This window comes from Chrysemys picta, chromosome 4 (assembly GCF_011386835.1).
Source record: "Chrysemys picta bellii isolate R12L10 chromosome 4, ASM1138683v2, whole genome shotgun sequence".
Taxonomy (NCBI): Eukaryota; Metazoa; Chordata; order Testudines; family Emydidae; genus Chrysemys; species Chrysemys picta.
The window spans coordinates 91272381-91295198 of NC_088794.1; the positions used below are offsets into that span (position 1 = coordinate 91272381).

Sequence of the window (22818 nt, forward strand, 5' to 3'; positions counted from 1 at the left end):
CTTCCATTCTAGGAAAGTTGGAATCAATGGTAATGATGGTGGAGGCTAGGAGTGAGGCATTTTTTTATCACTGAGACTCAGAGCAGGGGGAGAGAACACCACAGTAAAACTGCCCGAGCTCTGTCTACAGTACAGCTTCCACCACTGCTACTGCATGTGGAGCTGTGCCACGGGAGACTAGAGTGAATTTTCCTGCTGTAGACAAAGCTCAGATAAAAGCCACTTTCTCAAGGTCTTGCACATGAGTAATCCTTCCCTCTTGGCTATGCAGATTTTGACTGTTTGGTACATAATGGGCCTGATTTCCAGCCAGGCCTTGTCCTGGCTTCCATTTGTGCAAGTGTAATTTGTGCCTGCAAATAACTGCACCCTGCATGTTTTGCACCTTTGGGGCCAGATTACAAACCCTTCCCCATGCTGGTGGCAATCCCAATCATCAAAGCAGTCCCACTGAAGTCACTCAGCCTATTCCACTATGTAACTGCTCAGCATTTTAAGGGGTACACGATCTGGCTGTTCAGGTAGTTAGGGGATGTCTAATTTGCCCCCACACTGAATAGCAACAGGAGGCTGTTTTGAGGCCTGGTTGAAAATCCTACCCAGTGTGTATTAATCTGGAGACTCCTGCCTTCCACTGGTATCTCTACATTTACACCTACATGTATAGGTTAATGTGATGTTCTTTAATATGGTGCTCACTACTTCTGTACCATTTAGTGTTTCATCTCCTGCTGCCACCACCTTGTTTTGTTTTAGTTGTTCCTGTTTTGTTTGAATGCTTTTCCTTGATGACTTTTGTATTATTCATAATAATGATACTTAGCACTTTTTGGCTTTAAAGATCTTTACGAACACGTGTCTCCGAGGCAAGAATAATGAGGAGTTAAGACAGAATTACTGGAAATGATTGCCTGAGTCCAGCCACAACGGAGTGTCTGAGACTCCTGGCCAGAGTTAGCAGAGATTTAGCTGTAGCCTGCAATATATACAGGCAGCACTAGAAGGCAGAAGATGAACTCCTGCCTGCAGCACTCTGTGTTGAGGGTTTTTCTTTTGCCTTATTTATATAGGACATCCATTTATTTCTCATTGGTTTTGTTACACCAATAGCCTAAAATGAGTTGTATATCCAAAATCAATCCACCTGCATATACCCAGATAACTGCACTTGTCATGTTTCTACAGGATAGGCCTGTGAGACGCTGAGCATCATCAACTCCCCTTCACGTCAATGGGAGTTGAGGGATCAGCACCTTGTAGGATTGGGCCTTCAGTCACTCAGGAAAATGACATGCAGATTATTACTACTTAGATGATCATAATGCGCCACAGATGCTAGGATTTTTCCACATAGAATCATAGAATTTCAGGGTTGGAGGGGACCTCAGGAGGTCATCTAGTCCAACCCCCTGCTCAAAGCAAGACCAATCCCAGACAGATTTTTGCCCCAGATCCCTAAATAGCCCCCTCAAGGATTGAACTCACAACCCTGGGTTTAGCAGGCCAATGTGCAAACCACTGAGCTATCCCTCCCCCCATTTTAGTCCAACCCCCTGCTCAAAGCAGGACCAATCCCCATATGGAGGATGACCTGGTTCAAGACCATTAACACCATTTTTTCTCATTGATAACTTTTGTTTGTCAGCAAATTATTTTGCAAACACAGCAAAGTCACATTCCTTGCTGAGGACTCCATGCACGGCAAGAGTGGACTCTCTCAGTCAATCCATTATGAAATAAATTGAGATCAACCCGGAAGAATCAGAACATTTTTGTGTATGTTGAAATAACTGTTCCCCCAACCTCACAATCACATATCTCAACAATGGCCAAATGGAAATGTTTGCCCTTGATTAGACTTCAAGGGTGCATCAATACAAAGATAAACTTGATGCCATTAAACACTTAGCAAATAAAAGCATGGAAAGTTATCTAAGAAATGCAAAGTACTGTAAGATCAAACTGGATATGAGAAATGACCTATGCAGTCTCTGGGTATGATTGTAGTTTTTTATGCTACAGATGTTCTATGTGTCTTGACAGTAAGACACAGGGAACCAAGTCTACGTTAATCTTTTATCACTGAAGTTGATAGCCAGACCTTCTCTTCCAGCAGGTAACATTGTGCAGACTCTTGTAGCTAGTCCTCCAATGTGGAGGCACTTTTCATCACCTTTTTTTTTTTTTTTTTTTTTTTTTGGAAATAAGATTGTGTGCCCAAATAAGCAAGGTTTGTACCAGATCTATGTCGAGTTTAATAATTGGATTATTGGGTTCAGTAAACCCCAGAAATGCTCATTGTGGCTCAAGTAATGTGTGGGTTTTTTTTGTTTGTTTGTTTTTGAGGAATTTCCAAGGAGTTTTGAACAGCAGTTCACAATATAAAGTTGCCAACTTAGTGGAGAACAGGGCTGATTAGATACAGTGACCAGTGCAGTTCTTTGGGAAACTTCTAAAGGGTCTGATTCAAAGCTCTTTGAAGCCAATTAAAATCTTTCTAATGATGTGGATTGGGCCCTAAATGATGAAAAATAGAACCTTAGAATGTAAGTTCCCTCTTAGCCATAAAGTGATGCTATAATTATAAAACCATTGTGTCTTCAACAGGAATTTTATGCCTGATACCTGCCAGTGCTGTGTCTGTTTGCATTATGTAGTGTAGTTGTAGCCATGTCACTCCCAGAATATTAGTGAGACAAGGTGGGTGAGGTAATATCTTTTATTGAACCAATTTCTGTTAGTGAGAGAGACAAGCTTTCTATAAAGTTTTCAGAGAAGAATTCTGTGTGGCTCGAAAGCTGGTCTCTCTCTCACTAGCAGGAATTGGTCCAATAAAAGAGATTACCTCACCTGCCTTGTCTGTCCAAAATACACAGCCTTCTCTCTTTACTTATCTACTTGTCTGTCTCTCTCTCGTCTCCCTGAGCAGCTAAGAAATCCCCGAAGGGCCTTCTCCAACACCACACAGGTACTGCCAACATTGTCTACCCCTCCCAGTTGGGTGTCATACCTCCTCCCCACAGTACCTTGTGCTATAAGTTCTGTTTGTATCCTGATTGGTTCATGGGCCCCTTAGAGCACTGTGTATATTGGAATTACTCTCAAAGGCAGGGTGTGTAACAATCCTCACAGGAGCTGGAGGTATCCCTTTTACACCGCTAACTGGTTACTCTGGACACAGTTGTCTTTATAAGCAGAAGATGCCACAAATCAGGTCAGCAACACCCGAAGCCAGGAGTTACAAATGTTACGCTAAACTTAGAAATGAGACTATTAAAAAGTTCCACTTGGTTCAAAGCACCACTGTGGGGGTGCTAGCCCAGTAGGGGCCATATGCAGGAATGTTTTGCCCCCCCCCCTTAAAACATAATAAAAAGCTAATAGGTGGCCCCTTGAGCTGCCCCTAAAGCACTTGCTTAGTCTGCTTATGCCTAATGTTGGCTCTGGAGCACAGCAGTCCATTTATTCTGCCACACAGACCATGGAGAGCATGTCACACGAATATCCCACTCTCCTGAGTAATCTTACTCTTTAAAATCCTCTATGCCCCTGGAGTACAAGACGTCCAAGCAGAGGAGAGAGTCGGCAAGGGGGAATGTGTCATTCTACTGCGTTAACCATTCCACCCAATGGACGGCTGCCCAATAAGGAGAGCTAACCAGGGCTTGCATTTCTGATGCCTTTGTGTGTCAGGGAGGGCAGTTCTGTACCCTGGTTGCTTTCTCTGACATGTTAAAACATGCTCTCCTAGGCACACCCATGGCAAATTAGAGAACTCTGTGGATGTGTGTTGCTGAAGGCAGGAAAATGGAGCTGGGTGGTACACTAATAATGAACGTTGTGGATTCTGCTCGAGGGTCCAGCAGGGACAGGGGTTTAGTCATCATGGCTGACAATAGATGAAAGCATACCAGAAGCTGAGCAGAGCAAAGGAAGGCTGTTGGGACAAAAACTGGATAATGGCATCTAGAAACAGCTCGTTATAAGGATCCTATAATAATAGATTTTGTATCTGTCATAAATACACAGACCTATAAAATATCTATTTATGCAAGTCTGTACACATGCACACAAAACAAGCCCAGTGCATTGTTTTGAATATATGGGAGCAGTGAGCCCAGAATGGGAAACTCCCCTGTCACTATACTGCTCAGCAAGGGCTCTTTTGCTGAGATATCCCTTTTGCGCTATGGCTAAACGAAGTAGTGTTGAGTTGCTCCTGGGCTCTGCAGGCCCATAAACCTCACTGTAAAGCACCCCTGGGGATGTCACTTTGTGTACAGAAAAGAAAGAACGACAATACTTATATGGCAGAAATGCCTGAATATTTATCACACCGGGCCATGTCCTGAGGGAGGGCTTGAGGGCAGCTGCTGCCTTTCTACCCCCTCCCAGTTATCTGATTCTCAGCTGCCCTGTGTCAGTATTTGATCTAGATGTTTTCTTCCTCTTTCTGCTGGCTGAAAGATCCTTTGTTTCCAGAGTGCTGCTTCTGAATCAGCCAGCTGGTAGAGAGGAGAAACACCACAGAGCAACAGATCTGTAGCATGTTTCATATATCTGTGTATAGGGGCAGAGGATGTAGGAGGAGAGAGAAGGCGTATACAGACTGATACCCAATACAGAGGACAGGAGTAGGGGGCTGGAGGATCAATTTAAAAGATTGAGAGGCCCAAAACTCCACAGATGGGACCATTCCTAAAATGGTGAGGTGGGAAGGAGAGACTGACATCCAGCAGGTTATTTCTGACTGAGGGGAAATGCATGAATGAGTGAGACAGGCTGATGAATAAGAGTTCAGCTTTGGGCCCTATGCACCAGCAATGGGTGCTCTGGCCAGGGAGATATTTACTAGAAGGGGGAAAGTGCATGGAAGTGCCTGTAATGCAGAGAGAGGAGTTTCTCTGAGTCAGGTATGCTGTAGCTAGGATGAGAGAGATGGTCAGCACCAAAGGATTCATCTCAAGGGATTTGGATTGTAGACTTGTAGTGGAAGAGGTTGGAGAGGGTTGTACATAGCTTGTATGACGCAAACAGGACAGCAAAGTGCAAGGAGAAGGAATGATTCCTTCCAGTGCATCCTTACAAATGCTAGGGCATCACAGGGACTAGGTAGGAAGAACTCAAGGGGATGTTGCAGCAAGACAATCATGAGTGCGATTTGGTAGCAGTTACAGCAATATAGCGGGATGATTCCTGTGACAGTTGTATCAGCAAAGGGAGACACATTCTGTACAGGAGGGAGAGAGGAGGGGAGACAGCTGCGGGTGTTACACCAAGGACTCGTATACAAGCAAGGAAATACAGATAGAAAATAAAAAAGCCATCTCCGGAAGCCAAGGGGGAATTTACACACTGTTTTCTGGGGAAGAACTAATTTGATAGTTTACAAGGGCCAGGCCAAGCTATGGCTGGGCCAACAGTCGTACTGGAGATCTGAAACAACCGTTTTAGGATCAGCCTGATCCGACCCAGCCCAGCAACTATTCTGTTACAACATAAGATCACGATGAGTGATGTCATCATGCTGTGATGCCAGCCTGCAACAGCTTGTTCTTCAGCAGGAGACCATTCCCGGAGTGCAACTGGAAGATGCTGTCTGGGTGCAGGGGAATGCCAGCTTTATCAAGAACACACATGCCTTCATTGCACAGGTGTTGCAGTGGCAGTCAGCACACAGGAGGTTAATAGCCTTTTGCTGCTCTTTTTTGCAAGATTGTAAATAGTCTAAGATTTGACTATTACATGTGTTCATATTTAAAGTACCAAAGAATGTTTAGGGAAGCTGTGGATATATTCCCAAAGACACCGTCACCTTTGCACCCCTCCCTTCCTGAGCTGTACCCAATATAGCTTGGATGCAGTCCAGGCTCTGGGCCCTTGAGAGTGATGTAACCATTAGCAGTAGGCATCCTGGATTCATAAATCCTGCCAGATAAACTCGATTGCTTTTTGGATAGAATTATAACGTTAAAGGGCAAAGGAAATGGAGTGGGTGTAAAGACAGCTACTGACTCCTGTTGCAACCTTTTATATCTGTCTCCGCTCCATCGTCCAGTCGGTAGCAACATTGGCTTACTGCCCAAGCAGCACACTTAGCCCCTCTCAACCGCAGGCTTTGCAAACAGAGCCCTATGGACACAGACACACAACCCTAGTTACAAACCTTATTTTCAATTACCATTCTAAATCCAGAATGTATTATTGCTCCAGGACTCCTATCTCTCCCTGGGGTGCACTGTTTCCCCCCCTTCTTTCTTCCAAATAATTTCATAGTAAGTAATCTTGCATACCTGCAATCATTATTCCTTCTCAGAATATCTCCCCCCTCCCCGAGTTCCACATCCTTCTCTGTACAGAGCATGCTGACTGCGATGAGCCAGGTTTCCCCCAGCTACAATATTTTATACCCTTCTGGGGCAATGTTCTCTTACTGATAGCATTGCGCTTAGTACCAATATCTTATCCTAGTCTAAAGTGTATCTGTGGGTTCCCTTGACACTCATACCTCAGTTATATCATCTAGAATACAAACATGATTAGGGCTATCAATGCTGATGTCCAGAGCATGTGGTGATCACCAGGGATAGTCAGGAAAAAATGTCCCTCCCTGGAATCGTATTGCAGACAGCTGCATTGTAGGTGTTTTATGCCTTTCTCTTAAGAATCGGGCCTGGAGACAGGATAAAGGAGTACATGGCTCTATTGATCTGGTCTGGGATGGTGATGCCTATGTCAACATCTCTTTTTTCCTAATCTGGGAAGTAGTGCTTTCTGTCTAGAGCAGGGTTTCTCAAATTTCATTGCACTATGATCCCCTTCTGACAACAAAAATTACTATATGACCCTGGGAATGGGGACTGAAGACCAAACCCCTCCGCCCCAGGCAGGGGGGCCAAAGTGGGAGCCTGAGCCCCACCCCCCACCCCAGGTTGGGGGGGCGAAGACAAAGCTTGAGGGTTTCTGCCCTGGGTGGGTGGGAGCTGTAACCTGAGCCCCTCCACCCAGGGCTGAAATCCTCAGGTTTCGGCTCCAACTCTGGGCCGGGGGCTCAGACTTTTGGCTTCAGCCCCAGGCCCCAGCAAGTCTAACACCAGCCCTAGTGACCCCATTAAAAAGGGTCACAACCCACTTTGGGGTCCCAACCCACAGTTTGAGAACCGCTGGTCTAGAGTGTTCGGAAAGACGTAAACATTCCAAGGAGCTGGGATCCTTTCTCGGAGGCAGCGAATGGATTGAAGGTGAATAGAGTTGGCCTGTACACCTATGCTGCAATAAAAGACTTGTAGCACAGCCATGGTGGGCCTAGATCAGCTGGCTCAAGTTCACAGGACTTGGTCTGCAGGGCCATAAAATTGCAGTTTAGATGTTTGGGCTTGCTATCCCGTGGGTGGGTGGGGCATTAGATGCTTTTTCTAGTACTTAAGGCTTTTTGTTCCTGCCTCTTGTCCTTTTCCCTCTATCTCCTTACCCATTAGCTAGGGAGAGGGAATGGTAACACCTTTGCTTGGTACAGCATGATGTAGTTGTGACGGGTTGGATCACAGAAACCCCCTGGGAGCTGCCACCTGATGTGCCAAGACTACTTCTGCCCCCTGTTTTCCGTGCCAGCTCGGGACCCCAGCACCCTGTCTTGCTGAGCCAGATATTCCCATCTGCTCCAACACAGACCCAGGGTCTGAATTACTTGCCCCAAAGCTGCAGGTTTACCTGAAAGCAGCTAACAGAAGTGTTCCTGTCTTTAACACTTAGATGTCCAACTTCCAATGGGGTCTAAACCCAAATAAATCCGTTTTACCCTGTATAAAGCTTATAACTCATAAATTATTCGCCCTCTATAACACTGATAGAGAGAGATGCACAGCTGTTTGCTCCCCCAGGTATTAATACATATTCTGAGTTTATTAATAAGTAAAATGTGATTTTATTAAATACAGAAAGTAGGATTTAAGTGGTTCCAAGTAGTAACAGACAGAACAAAGTAAGTCACCAAGCAAAATAAAATAAAATGTGCAAATCTATGTCTAATCAAACCAAATAATCTCACCCTTAGACATGCTTCAGTAAGTTTTTTTCCTCAGACTGGACCCCTTCCAGGCCTGGGCACAATTCTTTCCCCTGGTACAGCTCTTGTTCGAGCTCAGGTGGTAGCTAGGGGATTCTTCATGATGGCGCCTCTCTCCTCTTTGTTCTGTTCCTCCCCTTTATATATCTTTTGCATAAGGCGGGAATCCTTTGTCCCTCTCTAGGTTTCCACCCCCTCCTTCTCAATGGAAAGACACCAGGTTAAAGTAGGGTGACCAGATGTCCCGATTTTATAGGGACAGTCCCGATATTTGGGGCTTTGTCTTATATAGGTGCCTATTACCCCCAACCCTCTTCCCAATTTTTCATACTTACTATCTGGTCACCCTAGGTTAAAGATGGATTCCAGTTCAGGTGACATGATCACATGTCACTGCAAGACTTCATTGCCCACTTGCCAGCACACACACCTACAGGAAAACTTACAGGTAAAACACACCCATCTGCAGACAATGGTCCTGGTTAATGGGAGTCATCAAGATTCCAAACCACCATTAATGGCCCACACTTTGCATAATTACAATAGGCCTGCAGAGTTATATTTCATATTTCTACTTTCAGACACAAGAGTGGTACATTTATACAAATAGGATGATCATACTCAGTAGATAATAAGCTTTGTAATGATACCTTACAAGAGACCTTTTGCGTGAAGCATATTCCAGTTACATTATATTCACTCATTATCAAATTTTTATAAAATCATATAGACTGCAACGTCACAGTAGTTGGTTCAATGTTGCTGCTTTTGTTCTGTCTCACCATGTTCACTTGAATGTTTGGTTTTCACAGGCCCGCAAGGCAAAGCGGCAGATTGATTTCTGGGGGGGCTGGGGAGAATGGAGCGAGTGCAGTCGGAGCTGTGGTGGGGGCATCAGCTTTCGGCAACGGCGCTGCTACTCGCAAAGGTGAGGGCTTTCTTCTTTTTATATTACCACGCTCTTTCTCCTCCCATAAGAGGCATCACCAGGTAGCTCAGGGTAGCTTTCTAATGTCTCTTGGTGAAATGACCTGTCAATCACCTACCAAAGAAAGTTTGACCTCTCTTATTCCCTGCATGGAAACAAGGCTAAATCTGTTTTCTGGAAGGCATCTCTAATAAGCAGCTCTCCCGCAAAAGAGTTCATCTAGATGAAGTGGAATATAGTGTATAGAGATAAGATGAAACTGGGAGGCAGAGTTTGGATCCAGAATGGGGCCAGATCCTCAGCAAGTGTAAATCCTCATTGCTCCATTAGCCTCAATAGAGCTTCACCAATTTACACCAGCCTAGGAGCTGGCCTTAGGTTTATTTTATTAGGGTTTGGAGTGTGGCTTCAAAGCTGAACAAGGCTAAAATTTGATTTTGGTGATGCCAAAATTGCATCAGCTTTTCTGTCAAAATTTCAGCCCAAATATCTTAAATCTTGAGAAACCAGCTTTCCCACTGGATCCAGAAAATAGGCCTTTTCCAGTTTTCAGCCCTAGCCACAGCTAAAATTATGGTGGTGGGTTCAGATCCAGGGGAACAAATCCAAACTGATACACATTCAAGGTGGATTGAGGGGGGTTCTTATCTGAGGTTACAGTTTGGGGCCATCTCTAATATATAATGGAGTCAGAGTAAAAACTCTATTATATAGGAAGCTTTTCACATAGTTTTCGTTATAAACCTGATGGGGCTTTTCCTCTAACTTTCTGAACAGGCTGGGCTCTCTTCAGTCTGAAATGCCCATGCTAGAGGAGAATGGCATCATTGGAAAGTTTGAGGTTAATTGGACAAGAAAAGTTGTGTTTGGGGCACAAGTTTGATATGGCAAAAGGGTGTCTTTCTGGCCAGGATTATGGTGCCCTGTGGGGGAAATGTGCACACCCCTGTGCCTATCATTCTCCTGCGGGCTGAAAGCCATGTCTATGCTAAGATTTTTCAGACCAGAGCTGGTGGGAAATTTTCCATTGGAATGATTTTTGATGACAGAATGTTAACAGTGCCTAAGATATGTCCACATGACAGCTTCCTTTGGTGAGGCAGCACTTAATGGGAATCATGGGTGTGAAACTGATCTGGCCAGAAAAGGGAAATCCCTTCCTGCAAAAAAAAATTTACATTTTCGAAAAACATTTCATCCCAAATTGGGACAAAAAGTCAAAAACACCCCCCCCCCCCCGGAAGGGATTCCCAGAAAAATTCTGATTGTCCATCAGGAAAATTGAAACAACCTCTCTGCCGGAGAGGCTCTTGTCAATTTCATTTTTTGCTTCAGGGAGAAAGTAAAATTGACAAGAGCCTTCCAGGCAGGCTGTTGGCAACTGAGTGCTCAGGCGTTCCTGTTTCCCAGTGCTCAGCCTTCCTGCCACCTGCCCTACCTGGCTGTCTCTCTGGTGGGGAAGCTGAGCCGCCCTGGTTCTCTTCTCCTTGCTGCCGGGCTACCAGAGAGAGGAGGTGGTGAGGCTAAGAGCCAGGAAGTCAGAGAACAGGGGCACTTGGCCTCTGGCAGCCTCAGTCAGATTCTCTTAGATTAAATCCTGCGGTTCTCCCCAAATGGAATTGTTCTGGAAATCCCTTCCCGTGAAGAATTTTGCATTTTTGATATCAGGACAATTTCTCCACCCAACCCCCAATGACATTTTTCACAGGAGGGGATTTCTATTTTCTGGCCTCTATTTCAGACCCATGATTCCCAACAGGTGCTGCTTTACCACCAGAAGCCATAAGGTGGCCATTGTTCAGGCACTGTTAACATTGTGTCATCTAACCTCTGAGCAGGGGTAGATGGTAACAATGACTGAACCTCCCTGAGCAGGTATAGCTGCCCCCATTAATAATGATAGGTCTAAAAAACCTTCTGTAGACATAGCCAAAAAGAACACAAGCTGAAGTAGGCAGCCTCCCTTCTGCTCCCTTTGGCTCCTCAATCTCCTTTTAAAATAGGCTTTTTATAAGAGTTCTGATTGTTCTGCAATATTTCAAAAAAACAAAATCTCCAAGCATGCCTCTTCCCTTTGCTTCATGATCTGGCCTGTCTTGCTCTGTGCTGACTCAGCATTCCTGGAGACCCGCCTTGCTGTGTCACAAGTGCTGAGATGACGGACCAAGAGAGAAGCAGGAGGGGTACAACCCAGGGCAAATTAGCCACTGAGCCAATGGGCTGTGTCCAGAGTCCCGGCCAATTTGGGGACCCCCCGGAAAAATGGGCACCCCCACGTCCTGACCCACTTCACCTGCCTGCCAGGTGGGCACAGGGGCTTGCCCTGCTCCCGCCAGGAAGTGGGGTCGGGATGTGGGGACTTGCCCCGCTCTGCCCACCTGGAGCTCCTGCTGGGGATGATCCCATGCCCGGACCCCGCTCCCACGCAGTGCCTGGCATGGGGGGCCAGGGCAGGGCAAGCCCCTGCAACCCGACCCCATTTCCCCAGCAGGAGGTCTGGGGGGTGGGGTTGGAGAACTGCAGGGTGGAGAGAGGCCCCCACTTGCTCTGGCTCAGGATCCCACAAATCCCTAATCCGCCTCTGGGTACAACAGATGGCTTTTTCAAATCCAATTTCTCCCTGGATATGAACTTGTTAGGCATTGAGCTATATCCCTCTCATTTTGAAGAGTCAGATATAGAATCAGGGAAGATGGTTACCTCCCTTCCCTTTGGCCATTCTGTTCTTCCAGCTAATGAGTCCCATAACAGCAGGAATGTAAATGGCAGGGTAGTTTGAAGTGTGCGTGCACGCTGACTTCATATCCATTGCCACCCCACCCACTCTTCCTGCTCACCCCCAGGTAGACATGCTGTATCACACAGGTGCTGTTAGAGACATCAAGCTTTGTATTAATAAAAAGCCTGACAAAGAATAAAAGAAACTGCCTCCACTAATTGGTGGGGGAAAAACGTTGCCCCCAGAAAATTTAAAAACCACCCTGGGGCAATACATAGTGTATATACTACCTGTATCTATAACAAGATTACAGCAAGAGAATGCGCTGAATGATGCCAGGTTCAGTATTGTAGGAAAGAAATAGGATATCTTAGGTTGTTAGCTCTTTGGGACAGGGAATGTGTCTTAGTGCTGCATGCTGTGTGCAAAGTGCTGATAAATTCACTGAGTTACCTGGGAGATTATTAATAAATAGCAATGGGGATGATATTTACAATCTCTTCAGAACTACTTCATGTTGTTTCTCTGTCTTTCAGGACAGATGGTGGGTCTAACTGTATTGGACCAACTCGAAACTATCGCTTGTGCAATATTCAGGTACAGTGCTCGGTACATTCTCTCCTTCCTGCTGCTTCCTCTCCCGGAGGAGCTTAATTTTCTTCAGAAGCCATGTGCTGAGCCCTCTCAGTGCCAATGGGATTCTTCTCCTCCCCAGGAGCACCAGAGCCAGTATTGCTGGTGAACATTGCTTGGGGACGCTCACAGGTGATTAGGCCCCAGGCTAGAATTTGTGCCCTTGTGCAATAGATTCTGGGCACATACCAACTCTGTTTGGTGATTGCAGCATGTAGATATTAGTACAGTTACAATTATCTCTCCCTCAGTTTTCTGAAAACCCCAGTGTCTGCTCACTACACTGAGAATTCCTTCTATTATCCAGAGCCTATTCAGAGGTTCCCAACACATACGGAGCATCAAGGTTGCATTTGAGAGACTATGGGGAGCAGAGAGAGCAGGAAGACAATATGAGAAAAGGTTTAGGGCTCTGGGTCTGAATCCTTTGACTATGAGATGGGTCTGGTTTATTATGGACAACGCCATGGAAAGAAATCAGTGAGCACTCATACTGTTGATGTTCATGGTTCTAGCTTGGTAGCCATCCAAAGATCTTCTGTCTGGGAAGAAGCAGTTCCCTAATCACCTGCTTTAAGATAAGAATGAAGCTGGCCTGACCTGGAGACAGCGTAATGCGCTGTCATGTGTCAGAGCTGCATTCAGGAGTGACTTGGTCATTGCCAGTCTGTGGGGAAGCTGTGAGGAACACACCCCAGTGAGATCCTTTCCTTTACCTCCCTCCTCCCTGTGAGAATGCTGTGCGATTGGGTTCTCTCTTCCCCCCCCAGAGCTGCCCTGAGGGCTCCAGAGACTTCCGAGCAGAGCAGTGTGCTGAGTTTGATGGAACAGAATTCCAAGGAAAGAGATACAAGTGGCTGCCTTATTATGGAGGTAATGGATACAAGGTTTTAAACTTGTTTGATTTGGGGGTGTTTGGCTTTGCCTGAAAGTAGGGGGTCTCTGTCTGGAAAGAGTCCTAAATGCATAGGTGTCTGTCCGGAGGGGTCCTCTTCTGGAACAGCTATAGGTGTCTGTTGGAATGGACCATCTTCCAGAACAATTGCACAAGCGATCTGGCAAGGGCTGCCTTTGAGGCACAGAAATCTATAGCTCCAGCAGCTGTTCAACACCTTTGATAATCAGGCAAAAGGTATCTCAGATTGGACCCCCCAAAAATAAAGCTCTTCAAGTTAGTGAACGCTGCCAAAAATCTTGCTGCATGTGGCTTGCTCAAGGACACTCAGAGAACCAAGTTTAGAGGCAGGAATAGAAATCAGAAGTCCTAGCTCTCTGCTCTAACCACTGGACTCTGCTGTCTTCCATATTCACTCAGCCAGCTCTGAGTTATTGGGTTTTTTAAAGCTTACCTGAAGAATTTCATTCTTTGTTGATATGTTACTGGTGTTCTTCTGTGTTAACATTTGTTCTCTCTGAAAAGCCTCGTACTACATGGGAACGTATTCTGCAGGAACCAGTCATTAATGTTAATAGCAATCCACTCCTCAGGGCCTAATCCCACATTTCAGGTTCAGGCTCATGGTGTGTTTGTAAGGGATTAACCATGTCACGTGACACCTGCTATTTTCTTCCCTTCCAGCTCCCAATAAATGCGAGTTAAACTGTATTCCCAAGGGAGAGAACTTCTACTACAGGCACAAGGAAGCAGTGGCTGATGGGACGCCCTGTGAGCCAGGCAAACGGGATGTTTGTGTCGAGGGAGTCTGCCAAGTAAGTCATCCTACCTCCTCATCCCTTTTCTATGAGAGAGAGTGGGTGTATGTCAGTCTTCTTGGCATTTCCCTTTGTCCTATCCAGCCCTTCCCAAACGATGCCCTTATTATCCAACAACACAGCAAATGCATTTGGTTTCTAGGGAACTGAAGGAAGAGTGGGGAGCATGTACATATATTTCTGTGGACTCTTGGGGAGAGTTAACCACCAGCCCAATCACCCACCCTTTCTACTGCACCCGGAGCTATCTAGTTTATCCTCCTCCTAGTGATCAGTCTAGGCCCTGGCCTTTTATTTCTCCATCCCACCCCATGCTCTGGTTTTGGTTTAAGCACATTAATGGCATTGTTTTCTGACAGGCTGTCGGCTGTGACGACATGCTCAATTCTGCCAAGAAGGAAGATAAGTGCCTGCAGTGTGGAGGGGATGGCAGGGCCTGTTACGAAGTGAAGGGCACTTTTGATGTGCTCAGCCTCCCCAAAGGTACAGTAGTCTGGATTTTCTAGAAGGATGAACAGGGGAGAAGGACAGAGTAAACCTGGTCTCATTTTGACCCGTTGCATGGAGCTGGTGGAGTTATCTGCTCTCTCTGTTTACTGGAACCATTAGACCAGTGCACTCATCCAACTCACCCATACAGCAGGCTAGAGCTAGAAAACATAATGACCACCTCTATGGGGGGGTCCCCTCCTATTTCCCACTGCAGCCCTAAGGTTCTCCCACTCCCACTCCCCCTCTCTTAGTCTCTTGTAGATGCCACAACTCTTCTAGACGAGAGAGGTTCCATTGAACTGTCCCTCAGAGCATGCCTGCTGGAAGTGCTCTTTGTAATGGAGCTGGTTACCCAAGGTCTGCAGAACCCCCCAAAGGAGTGGGAGACTGGGACCAGGACTTGGAACCTGGCTCTCCCACATTTGGCTGGCTCTGAACTACTTCAGCCTAATGATTGCACTGGGATGAATCTTTGTCTGCAGAGTTTCAATCTGATGCATTTTGAAATGTCCAAGATAGGAAACGCTGAAAATTAGGGTTTGTAATGGAAGCCCAAACAGGCCCCTAACTGTATTGTTTTCAGGGTGCAATGCTGTGATAACGCTGCTCTCAGATGTATTTTAGCCATGAAGTGGGTGGACTACTCCATGAGTGAAACAAATCTGGGTGCAGCCATCCTAAAATTAATGAAGCTGCAACAGCTGGATTGAGTTCTTTCCAGTTATCTCATAACTCATCCATGCAGCCACTAGTGCAGCTGGGGACAGCTCCCATGCACATGGGCGAGCCTCTCACATCCTCCATCACTGTCTGTCAGTACCTTGACCAACTTCCTTCATTTTCTTCAGGTTACAATCAAATCTTCATCATTCCCATGGGAGCCACAAGCCTCCACATTAAGGAAGTTAGGCCCAGCAGGAACTTCCTGGGTAAGACAGACATTGTAATGAATATATTACGACACCATAGAAATGGACTCAAGCCACAAAATTCTATTCTGACTTTCCAACACACCAGAGTTCAGGGGCATGTGGGGCAGAAGCTTGGGCCTGCCCTCTGCAAAGGGAGGAGCTGGGCACAAAGTTCAGTTCTAAATCCAGGTTCGGATATTGAACACAATTAGAGAACTAGGGAACTAGAGAACTCAGACCTGGGACTCGGACTTGGCCCAGCACCACTACTGTGATTCTACATATGTAAGGATAAAAAGACCAAGCCCTATTTAAACCTTCTGCCTGGAACTTCTAAGAGTCTGACAAACATGGCAAAGTTTGAGTCGGGGTTTGTCTGTTTGCCACAAAGCTTGGTAAAGTCAAATCCAAACTTCTGCCACTCCTGCTTTAGGGATGGGCTCCCAGCACACAGGCCTCTTCTGAGCTGGCGAGTTCCCTGTGCATTAGGCCCTATCTTCCCCATGCTCTATGGATGGACTCCTGACATGCTCTTGTACAGTACAAACACGGCAGAGTTTTCATTACGGTGTCAAAATGTTCTCTGCCACATTGCAACACAAACACCTTTGCCTACCAAACAGAACATGCAATAATCAGGTGGGGAATGGAGCATACGGCAAGGGCTGCAATGGAATCTGTGGCAAAGAGTTGGACCCTGCAGTGAAAAAGGCTCACCGTGCAGAAAATCAGAGAGCCTGAGCAAGGAAGCAGGGAACATCAGTGGGGCTAGAATGTTGTCACAGGATAATGATTTCCTACAGGGACTTGATTTGACTTGGCATTTGTTGAAAACAAACACCGAAGGGAAACACACATGTTTATCTCCAATGCAGAAGGTACTGAATACAAGAGGGCATTCATTTCCCGTGAGTTACCATGTTTGATGCACCCATTGCCACTGTCTAATGGACACTGGTACGTTAGCCCAGGAGTTACTCTCGGCCTTTAGGAAGGTTGTGGTGCTTGCGTGAGGAAGCTGGGTTTCAAGTGGCTGAATTGAGGGCTTCGTGAGTTGCTGATGTCCTGTGAGATCTAGAGCAGAGTGTAAAGCCATGTTATATGGCATCTGGTTGAAGTGGTGTCAGCGTGTCATGTGAATAGTGGATCTTCCAACCCATTCATCCCCCACCTCCTCTCTTGTGCCCTGCGGCTTTGTCCAGCCATCAAGAATGTGCAGGGGGAATACTATCTGAATGGGCACTGGACGATTGACTTCAGCCGAGACCTGCATATCGCTAGCACAGTTGTGCACTACGATCGAGGCTCTGAAGGGGACCTGGCCCCTGAGCTGCTTCACTCCAGGGGTCCCACCACTGAGCCCTTAGTCATTGAGGTGAGCAGCTGTGTTTATCCTCTCTTAATGTCATCATGCTCTGGTTGTAGGTCTTGGGCTGCACATCACATTTTGCAGAGATGATGTGCTTGGTTTCTACAGGATAATGTCAGTAGATGACAGGGGAGGTGATACACCTGTACCTGAGCCCAGTGAGCAGGGATATCACCAGGGCCAGCCTTATGATCTGTGGGGCCTTCCCCTGTAAGAAGGGGAACTATCAAGCCATGTTCACACCACTGTCTGCTCTGGTCCTGTTGCCAGAGAGGCAGTAGGAGGAGACCTGGTAGTGACTAGCTGTCTCTTCTTTCTGGTCAAGAAGCTAAAGAAGATAATAGGGGAAGCTCATGAATTAAAGATCTGGTATAGGGTGGGGGCACCCAAGTAGCTATTCATTATGCTTGTGTGTAAGGCCAGCCCAGGATACCACCTGCTGCCTATTAGAGGATCAGCACAATCAACCAGCTCTGAGAAATATGCATGCTCTCTCTTCGCTGGAAAGAGTGCTCTAAGTCTTAGAGTCTAAGATGTATTAGGGAGGAAACAAAGCACACAAAATAAATGGCCAATGAACAGAGGGGTGCAGGGAGCAGAAGGGGGAGTTTACCTTGCATGGATCCTAAGATAAGGACGGGAAGAGCAGCCAGGAGAGAGAGAGAAAATACTGTTTTGTTTTCTGGCTCTTACTTCATTCTCTTCCCTTTGCAGCTCATCAGCCAGGAGCCAAACCAGGGGGTGCAGTATGAATACTACCTGCCCGTGCAAGGGTACAGCTCGGGCTACAGCTGGAGCTATGGCTCTTGGAGTGATTGCAGCTCTGAGTGCGGCGGAGGTAAGAGGGTTGGGGGCACCCTCACCAGCGGCAGACAGTACCCAATGCACAGCCAGTATCCGAAAGAGAGGACGCTACATACTGCCATCTGAAAAGCTGTCATTGGCCCCATCCGCAGGGCTGTCCCACAGAGAGATTAAGGAGCATTGGCAGCTCCAGTAGGCTATGAAGGGTCTGTGAATTGGAGGCCAGGCTGGGGGTCACTGCTGGATTGTTCCCTACATACTGTTCTTCAGTGCTTTGTCCAGTCTAGTTTCCTATGTCCTGAGTGATGGTGCTCCCACTGCTTCCCTTGGGGACAGTTTTCCAGACCAATAGATCTCTCTGTCAAGGATTTCTTCCTGACAGCCAACCTAAGTTTTCTTTGGTTTAGCTTCAGCCCTTTACACATAGTTCTGCCCCCTCGAGCCACCCAAAACACATCCTCACCAAGCCCATCTCCTTGCTGCTTCACCCCCACGTGACTTAACCTGCCACCTCTAGTGCCTCCATATGGAGCATCCATCCAGCAGAGAGGCTGCCAGAGCTCTCCTGTGGTCACGCCATGTACACGTCAACACACTCATGGATTCTCAATGAAAACCAGTTTCATAGTATGCTGAGCTCCTGCCTGCCCTTTCTCACCTTCTTTGCTGCAGTGACTTACCTCTCTTGCCCATAATATGAGTTCAAGGATGCCTCTGTAGAAAGTGACATCACCTCCCCTGCTGTTATAATCCTGGAATAGGGATGCAGAGTTGCCCCTTTCCCCAGGGGCTGATCCACTTTCATCCTGGCTTAGACCCAGCCTTGTTGGGCTGACCCACAGCTCTGCTATTGTAACAAGTCCATGTGTTGCAGACAACGGACACAATTACTAGATAAATTATGTCTGGCAGGGCACACCCCTCAGGAGCCAGGATTAGAATCCTGGTTCTTCAACTTCCAAAACTCAGGGCACAGCCACCTGAGCTAAAGGAAAATTCCTTCCGGATCTCTCTTACCCTTCCAGTGGGCCCAGCCGCTATCTAGGGTAGGTATTTCTATAGCCTCTTTCACCAGAGTATTTGAGCACCTCACAATCGTTCGTGTGTTTATCCTTCCAACACCACCCTGGAGTAGAGTAATACTAAGATCCACATTTTACAGTTGGGAAGCTGAGACACAGAGAGTCCATGGAGCATCAGGGAATTGAACTCAGGTCTCTCAAGTCCTAGGCTACTGCCCTAACCACTGGACAATTTATGGGGGAACAGGTTGTATAGAGAATCCTGGAGTTGTACCTGACCAGTTCTCTCGGCAGCCTGCAGCTGCTGTGAGGGCTCCAGACTACCTCAGAAATGTGCCATTCCCCAAACCATTGCATTTAAATCTCTTTTATGGACGGGCCACTTTGACCAGAATATTCTTTTCCTCTTCTCCTTTAGGTTACCAATCACGCCTGGTGTTCTGCACCATAGACAATGAAGCCTATCCAGACTATATGTGCAGGGACAAACCAAAGCCAGCCAATAACCGGACATGTGGGCTTCAAGCCTGTCCCCAGACAAAACGGTGAGACTTTCTCTTTCCGCCTCTCTGGATTCTTCAACCCCTTTGTGAAGTATCTTGAGACCCAGGAAAAAGAATGCTGATTGCCTTCAGCTTCCTCCACTGCCGCCCCAGTCTGGAGCTGATGAAAGAAACATACACTTCACATGTCAGTGGAAACAGATGTCTCTAGAGCACCCAGGGATAGGTGATACCTGAGCTGTGACTGGAAGAACAGTGGTCAATGGGACTTAGTGCCTTAGTCACTTTAGAAAGTGGGATATAGGCTGCTATAGAAACTTTCCTGTCAACTTACCTTACTCTTCTCATTGGGGGTAGAGTACAGGGGTCAACTGGAGAGCGATCTGCTGTTGATTTGGTGGGTGGATCGATCTCAAGCCTTGGCTACACTTGCGAGTTACAGCGCAATAAAGCCGTCCCCAGCGCTGTAACTCACCCCCCGTCCACACTGGCAAGGCATTTGCAGCGCTGTATCTCCATGGCTGCAGCGCTGCATGTACTCCACCTCCCCGAGAGGAATAACAGCTGCTGAGGAGTGGCTGAGACGCTGGTGCTCCAGTGTAAATGGGGAGTTACCTTATTACGCTGTGATTGACCTCCGGAAACTCCCCATAATCCTTTTAAGTGAAGCTTCCTCTCCTTGTATTGTTGTGATGCCTCTCTTTGTTTTGTTGTGAACTCCGGGCTCCCGGAGCTGCTTATCCAAAAAACAAACACAGCTACTGTTTGCTGTGAATGCGTAGAGGCAGGCAGGAGGGGGTCCCTTTAGAACGCCCACAGCTAATGTTTGCTTGAAGAGAGAGTATCAGAGGGGTAGTCGTGTTAGTCTGAATCTGTAAAAAGCAACAGAGGGTCCTGTGGCACCTTTGAGACTAACAGAAGTATTGGGAGCATAAGCTTTCGTGGGTAAGAACCTCACTTCGAAGTGAGGTTCTTACCCACGAAAGCTTATGCTCCCAATACTTCTGTTAGTCTCAAAGGTGCCACAGGACCCTCTGTTGCTTTTTGAAGAGAGAGGTGGTGCATGGGGGGCGGGGGGGGGAGAGGGGGGTCCCTTTCCGCGAGTGGCTGCTTATCTGGTCTGTGAGGAAAAAAACGAAGAGCTCTGTTTGCTTTCAGTGAGTGAGAGAGCGGTGGAGGAGGGAGGGGGGTCGGAACTTGCAAGGCAGGGTGTGTGTCCGCACTCCAAAAACCCACTCTCTCTCCCCCCACACTCCCTGTCACACTCCACCCCACTCCCCTTTTGAAAAGCACGTTGCAGCCACTGCAATGCTGGGATAGCTGCCCATAATGCACCGCTCCCAATGCCGCTGCAAATGAGGCCATGACAGTGTGCTGGTAGCTGTCAGTGTGGACAGACTGCAGTGCTTTCCCTACTCAGCTGTACGAAGACAGGTTTAACTCACAGCGCTGTACAGCTGCAAGTGTAGCCAAGGCCTCAGAGCGTCAATCCGGCTGTAGTATAGATGTAGCCTTAGGCGCTTTTGAAATGTTTTATCCAAAATGTGGGAATGGATTTCTGTGCCCATAAGGAATGGATCTACATGGCCTGAGTCTGTGTCCAAAACCAGGGGCTCTCACTTTGCCTAGGTAGAGTTGCTGGAGATATTATCCTAGCCAAAGTGGGGGAAGGAGAAGGATTCACTTAGTGTTCATTCTTCCCTTCACTTAGAGCTGCAAATATAAGAGCGAGGGGAGTTAACTTGTTGCATTCCCCAGGTCCTGGCCCTTTCTGAGAGGGCTGAGCCCTGCAATTCTTCCTCCTATTGGGCTGTCAAGCTCCCCCTTCCATTGCACTTACAGTTGGCTGCCACATGGCTCCAACTTGGGTATCCACAGCATGTACCATTTTATCACCCTGGGACACCCTGGTGTCACCTCTCTGCATATCCAGTGGAATTAGTGTGAGGCCTGTTGGAGCCCCTGTGTTTTGAGGGCACCTGGAGACCTGGGAACATTTCTGCCTACACAATAAGCTGTAGCTCTAGAATTCTAAATATTGCTTAAAGTCCTTTAAAACCTTTGTTCTGTGTATAAAGGATATCTTACATCTATCTGCCGGGAGTGTGGAGCCACAGCGGAGCCTGGAGCTCTCAAATGAAGAGGTAACAAGAAGGAGATCGAGATTATAGAAAGCAGAGCTTCAGCTATTCTCTGCCCACTTCCCACCTAGAAAATCTGGTTGCTTGGTGAACCCCACTGGGTGTTTCCATCCTTGGTGACGGCCTAGGATGGTGCTTTGCTTTTGATTCTCACCCCCCACAAATGATGGTGGAGGGTCCTGGGTACTAGAAAAGGGGAAGCTTTGCTCAGACACTGGTGAGCCCTACTGATGATTTGCTCTTCTGATGTGACTGTTGGAGGGGACAGTTCTTTGTATCTTTCTGTTTCTGACCCTGAAATAAGCATTGCCATTTCCCTTGGGCAAGGCGGCTGCTTTTGAAGATTTTGCTCAATTTGTCAAGATGATAAACTCGTAGAAAGAAACAGAAATGGGGTAGGACTGCAGTGAATCAGATTATTTAATAACTAGTCAGAATGCCAAACTTCCTTTGTTGCAACCTCAAGTTTCCTCCGAAGCTCTTCTCCCAACAGCATGTGCTCCAGTGCAGGCACAAAAGTGCCTGGATGCAGTGTTTACTGCGATGATATGGCTCTCCACCATGGCACCGGAAGCAAAAAAGAGAAAAATTGTCCTCCCAGCAGACCACTCTACTAATGGCTGAGTGGGACTTACCACCATGTTGCCCTCTACTGTCAATAGGGTTGTCCTTAGGCATCTTCTTTCATAGCTTCATTCTCACAGGTCACCTCGGTTTACAGATGGCCTGTGATGAAAGAAGTGAGGCAGAAGATGCCTTGAGTACCAGTTGCAAAAGCCTCTGGGTGAATTTGGCCAACTATCATAAAGACCTTTTAACACAAGAGCGGCCATGCTGGGTCAGACCAAAAGTCCATCTAGCCCAGTATCGTGTCTTCTGACAGTGGCCAATGCTAGGTGCCCCAGAGGGAATGAACAGAACAGGTAATCATCAAGTGATCCATCCCCTGTCGCCCATTCCCAGCTTCTGGCAAACAAAGGCTAGGGACACCCTCCCTGCCCATCCTGGCTAATAGCCCTTGATGGACCTACCCTCCATGAACTTATCTAGTTCTTTTTTGAACCCTGTTATAGTCTTGGCCTTCACAACATCCTCTGGCAAGGAGTTCCACAGGTTGACTGTGCATTGTAAGTGCGTTTCTTTTGTTTATTTTAAACCTGCTGCCTATTAAGCATATTATGCTGTGGCTATGGGAAAATGAAGAATTGGTTTTTTAACTCCACTATAGCATCTGCAACATCTTGATCAGTGAATTTGTTTTGTGTGGTTAGCAGCCTGATTAATCTGGGCAGTCTGTGTCTGGCTGCTGATTCTTGTTGTGAGGGAATTTCTAGTTATTTTGCAGATTTAGACTGAGTTATTTGCATTCATGGCAGCACAAAATTATATCTTGTGGGGAACAAACACCAGGTCTTCTTTGCTCTGATTTCATCCTGTGGCACTCATTGAGGTACTGGAGGTGTTGGGGGAATTTTTAATCACAGTCTGTGACTTAACTCCATGTCCCTCCTGTTTGCT

The 22818-nt window shown here is 46.9% G+C and overlaps 1 protein-coding gene across 10 annotated transcripts in view; it reads left to right on the top strand.

Moving 5' to 3' along the window:
• PAPLN (papilin, proteoglycan like sulfated glycoprotein) overlaps positions 1 to 22818 on the top strand; it is an 89859-nt gene that overhangs the window by 35771 nt on the left and 31270 nt on the right. For 4 of the 10 annotated variants that reach the window (XM_065592978.1, XM_042849381.2, XM_065592980.1 and 1 more), the window contains 11 exons: positions 8878 to 8993; positions 12249 to 12309; positions 13116 to 13218; positions 13925 to 14055; positions 14418 to 14541; positions 15399 to 15479; positions 16664 to 16836; positions 17545 to 17668; positions 19075 to 19201; positions 21238 to 21303; positions 22374 to 22427. In XM_065592978.1, the coding sequence (XP_065449050.1) occupies positions 8878 to 8993; positions 12249 to 12309; positions 13116 to 13218; positions 13925 to 14055; positions 14418 to 14541; positions 15399 to 15479; positions 16664 to 16836; positions 17545 to 17668; positions 19075 to 19201; positions 21238 to 21303; positions 22374 to 22427 (1160 nt within the window). Of the gene's footprint in view, positions 1 to 2929; positions 2969 to 8877; positions 8994 to 12248; positions 12310 to 13115; positions 13219 to 13924; positions 14056 to 14417; positions 14542 to 15398; positions 15480 to 16663; positions 16837 to 17544; positions 17669 to 19074; positions 19202 to 21237; positions 21304 to 22373; positions 22428 to 22818 lie in introns of all 10 variants that reach the window. The other 6 variants (XM_065592977.1, XM_042849380.2, XM_065592976.1 and 3 more) reach the window with 5 other exon arrangements.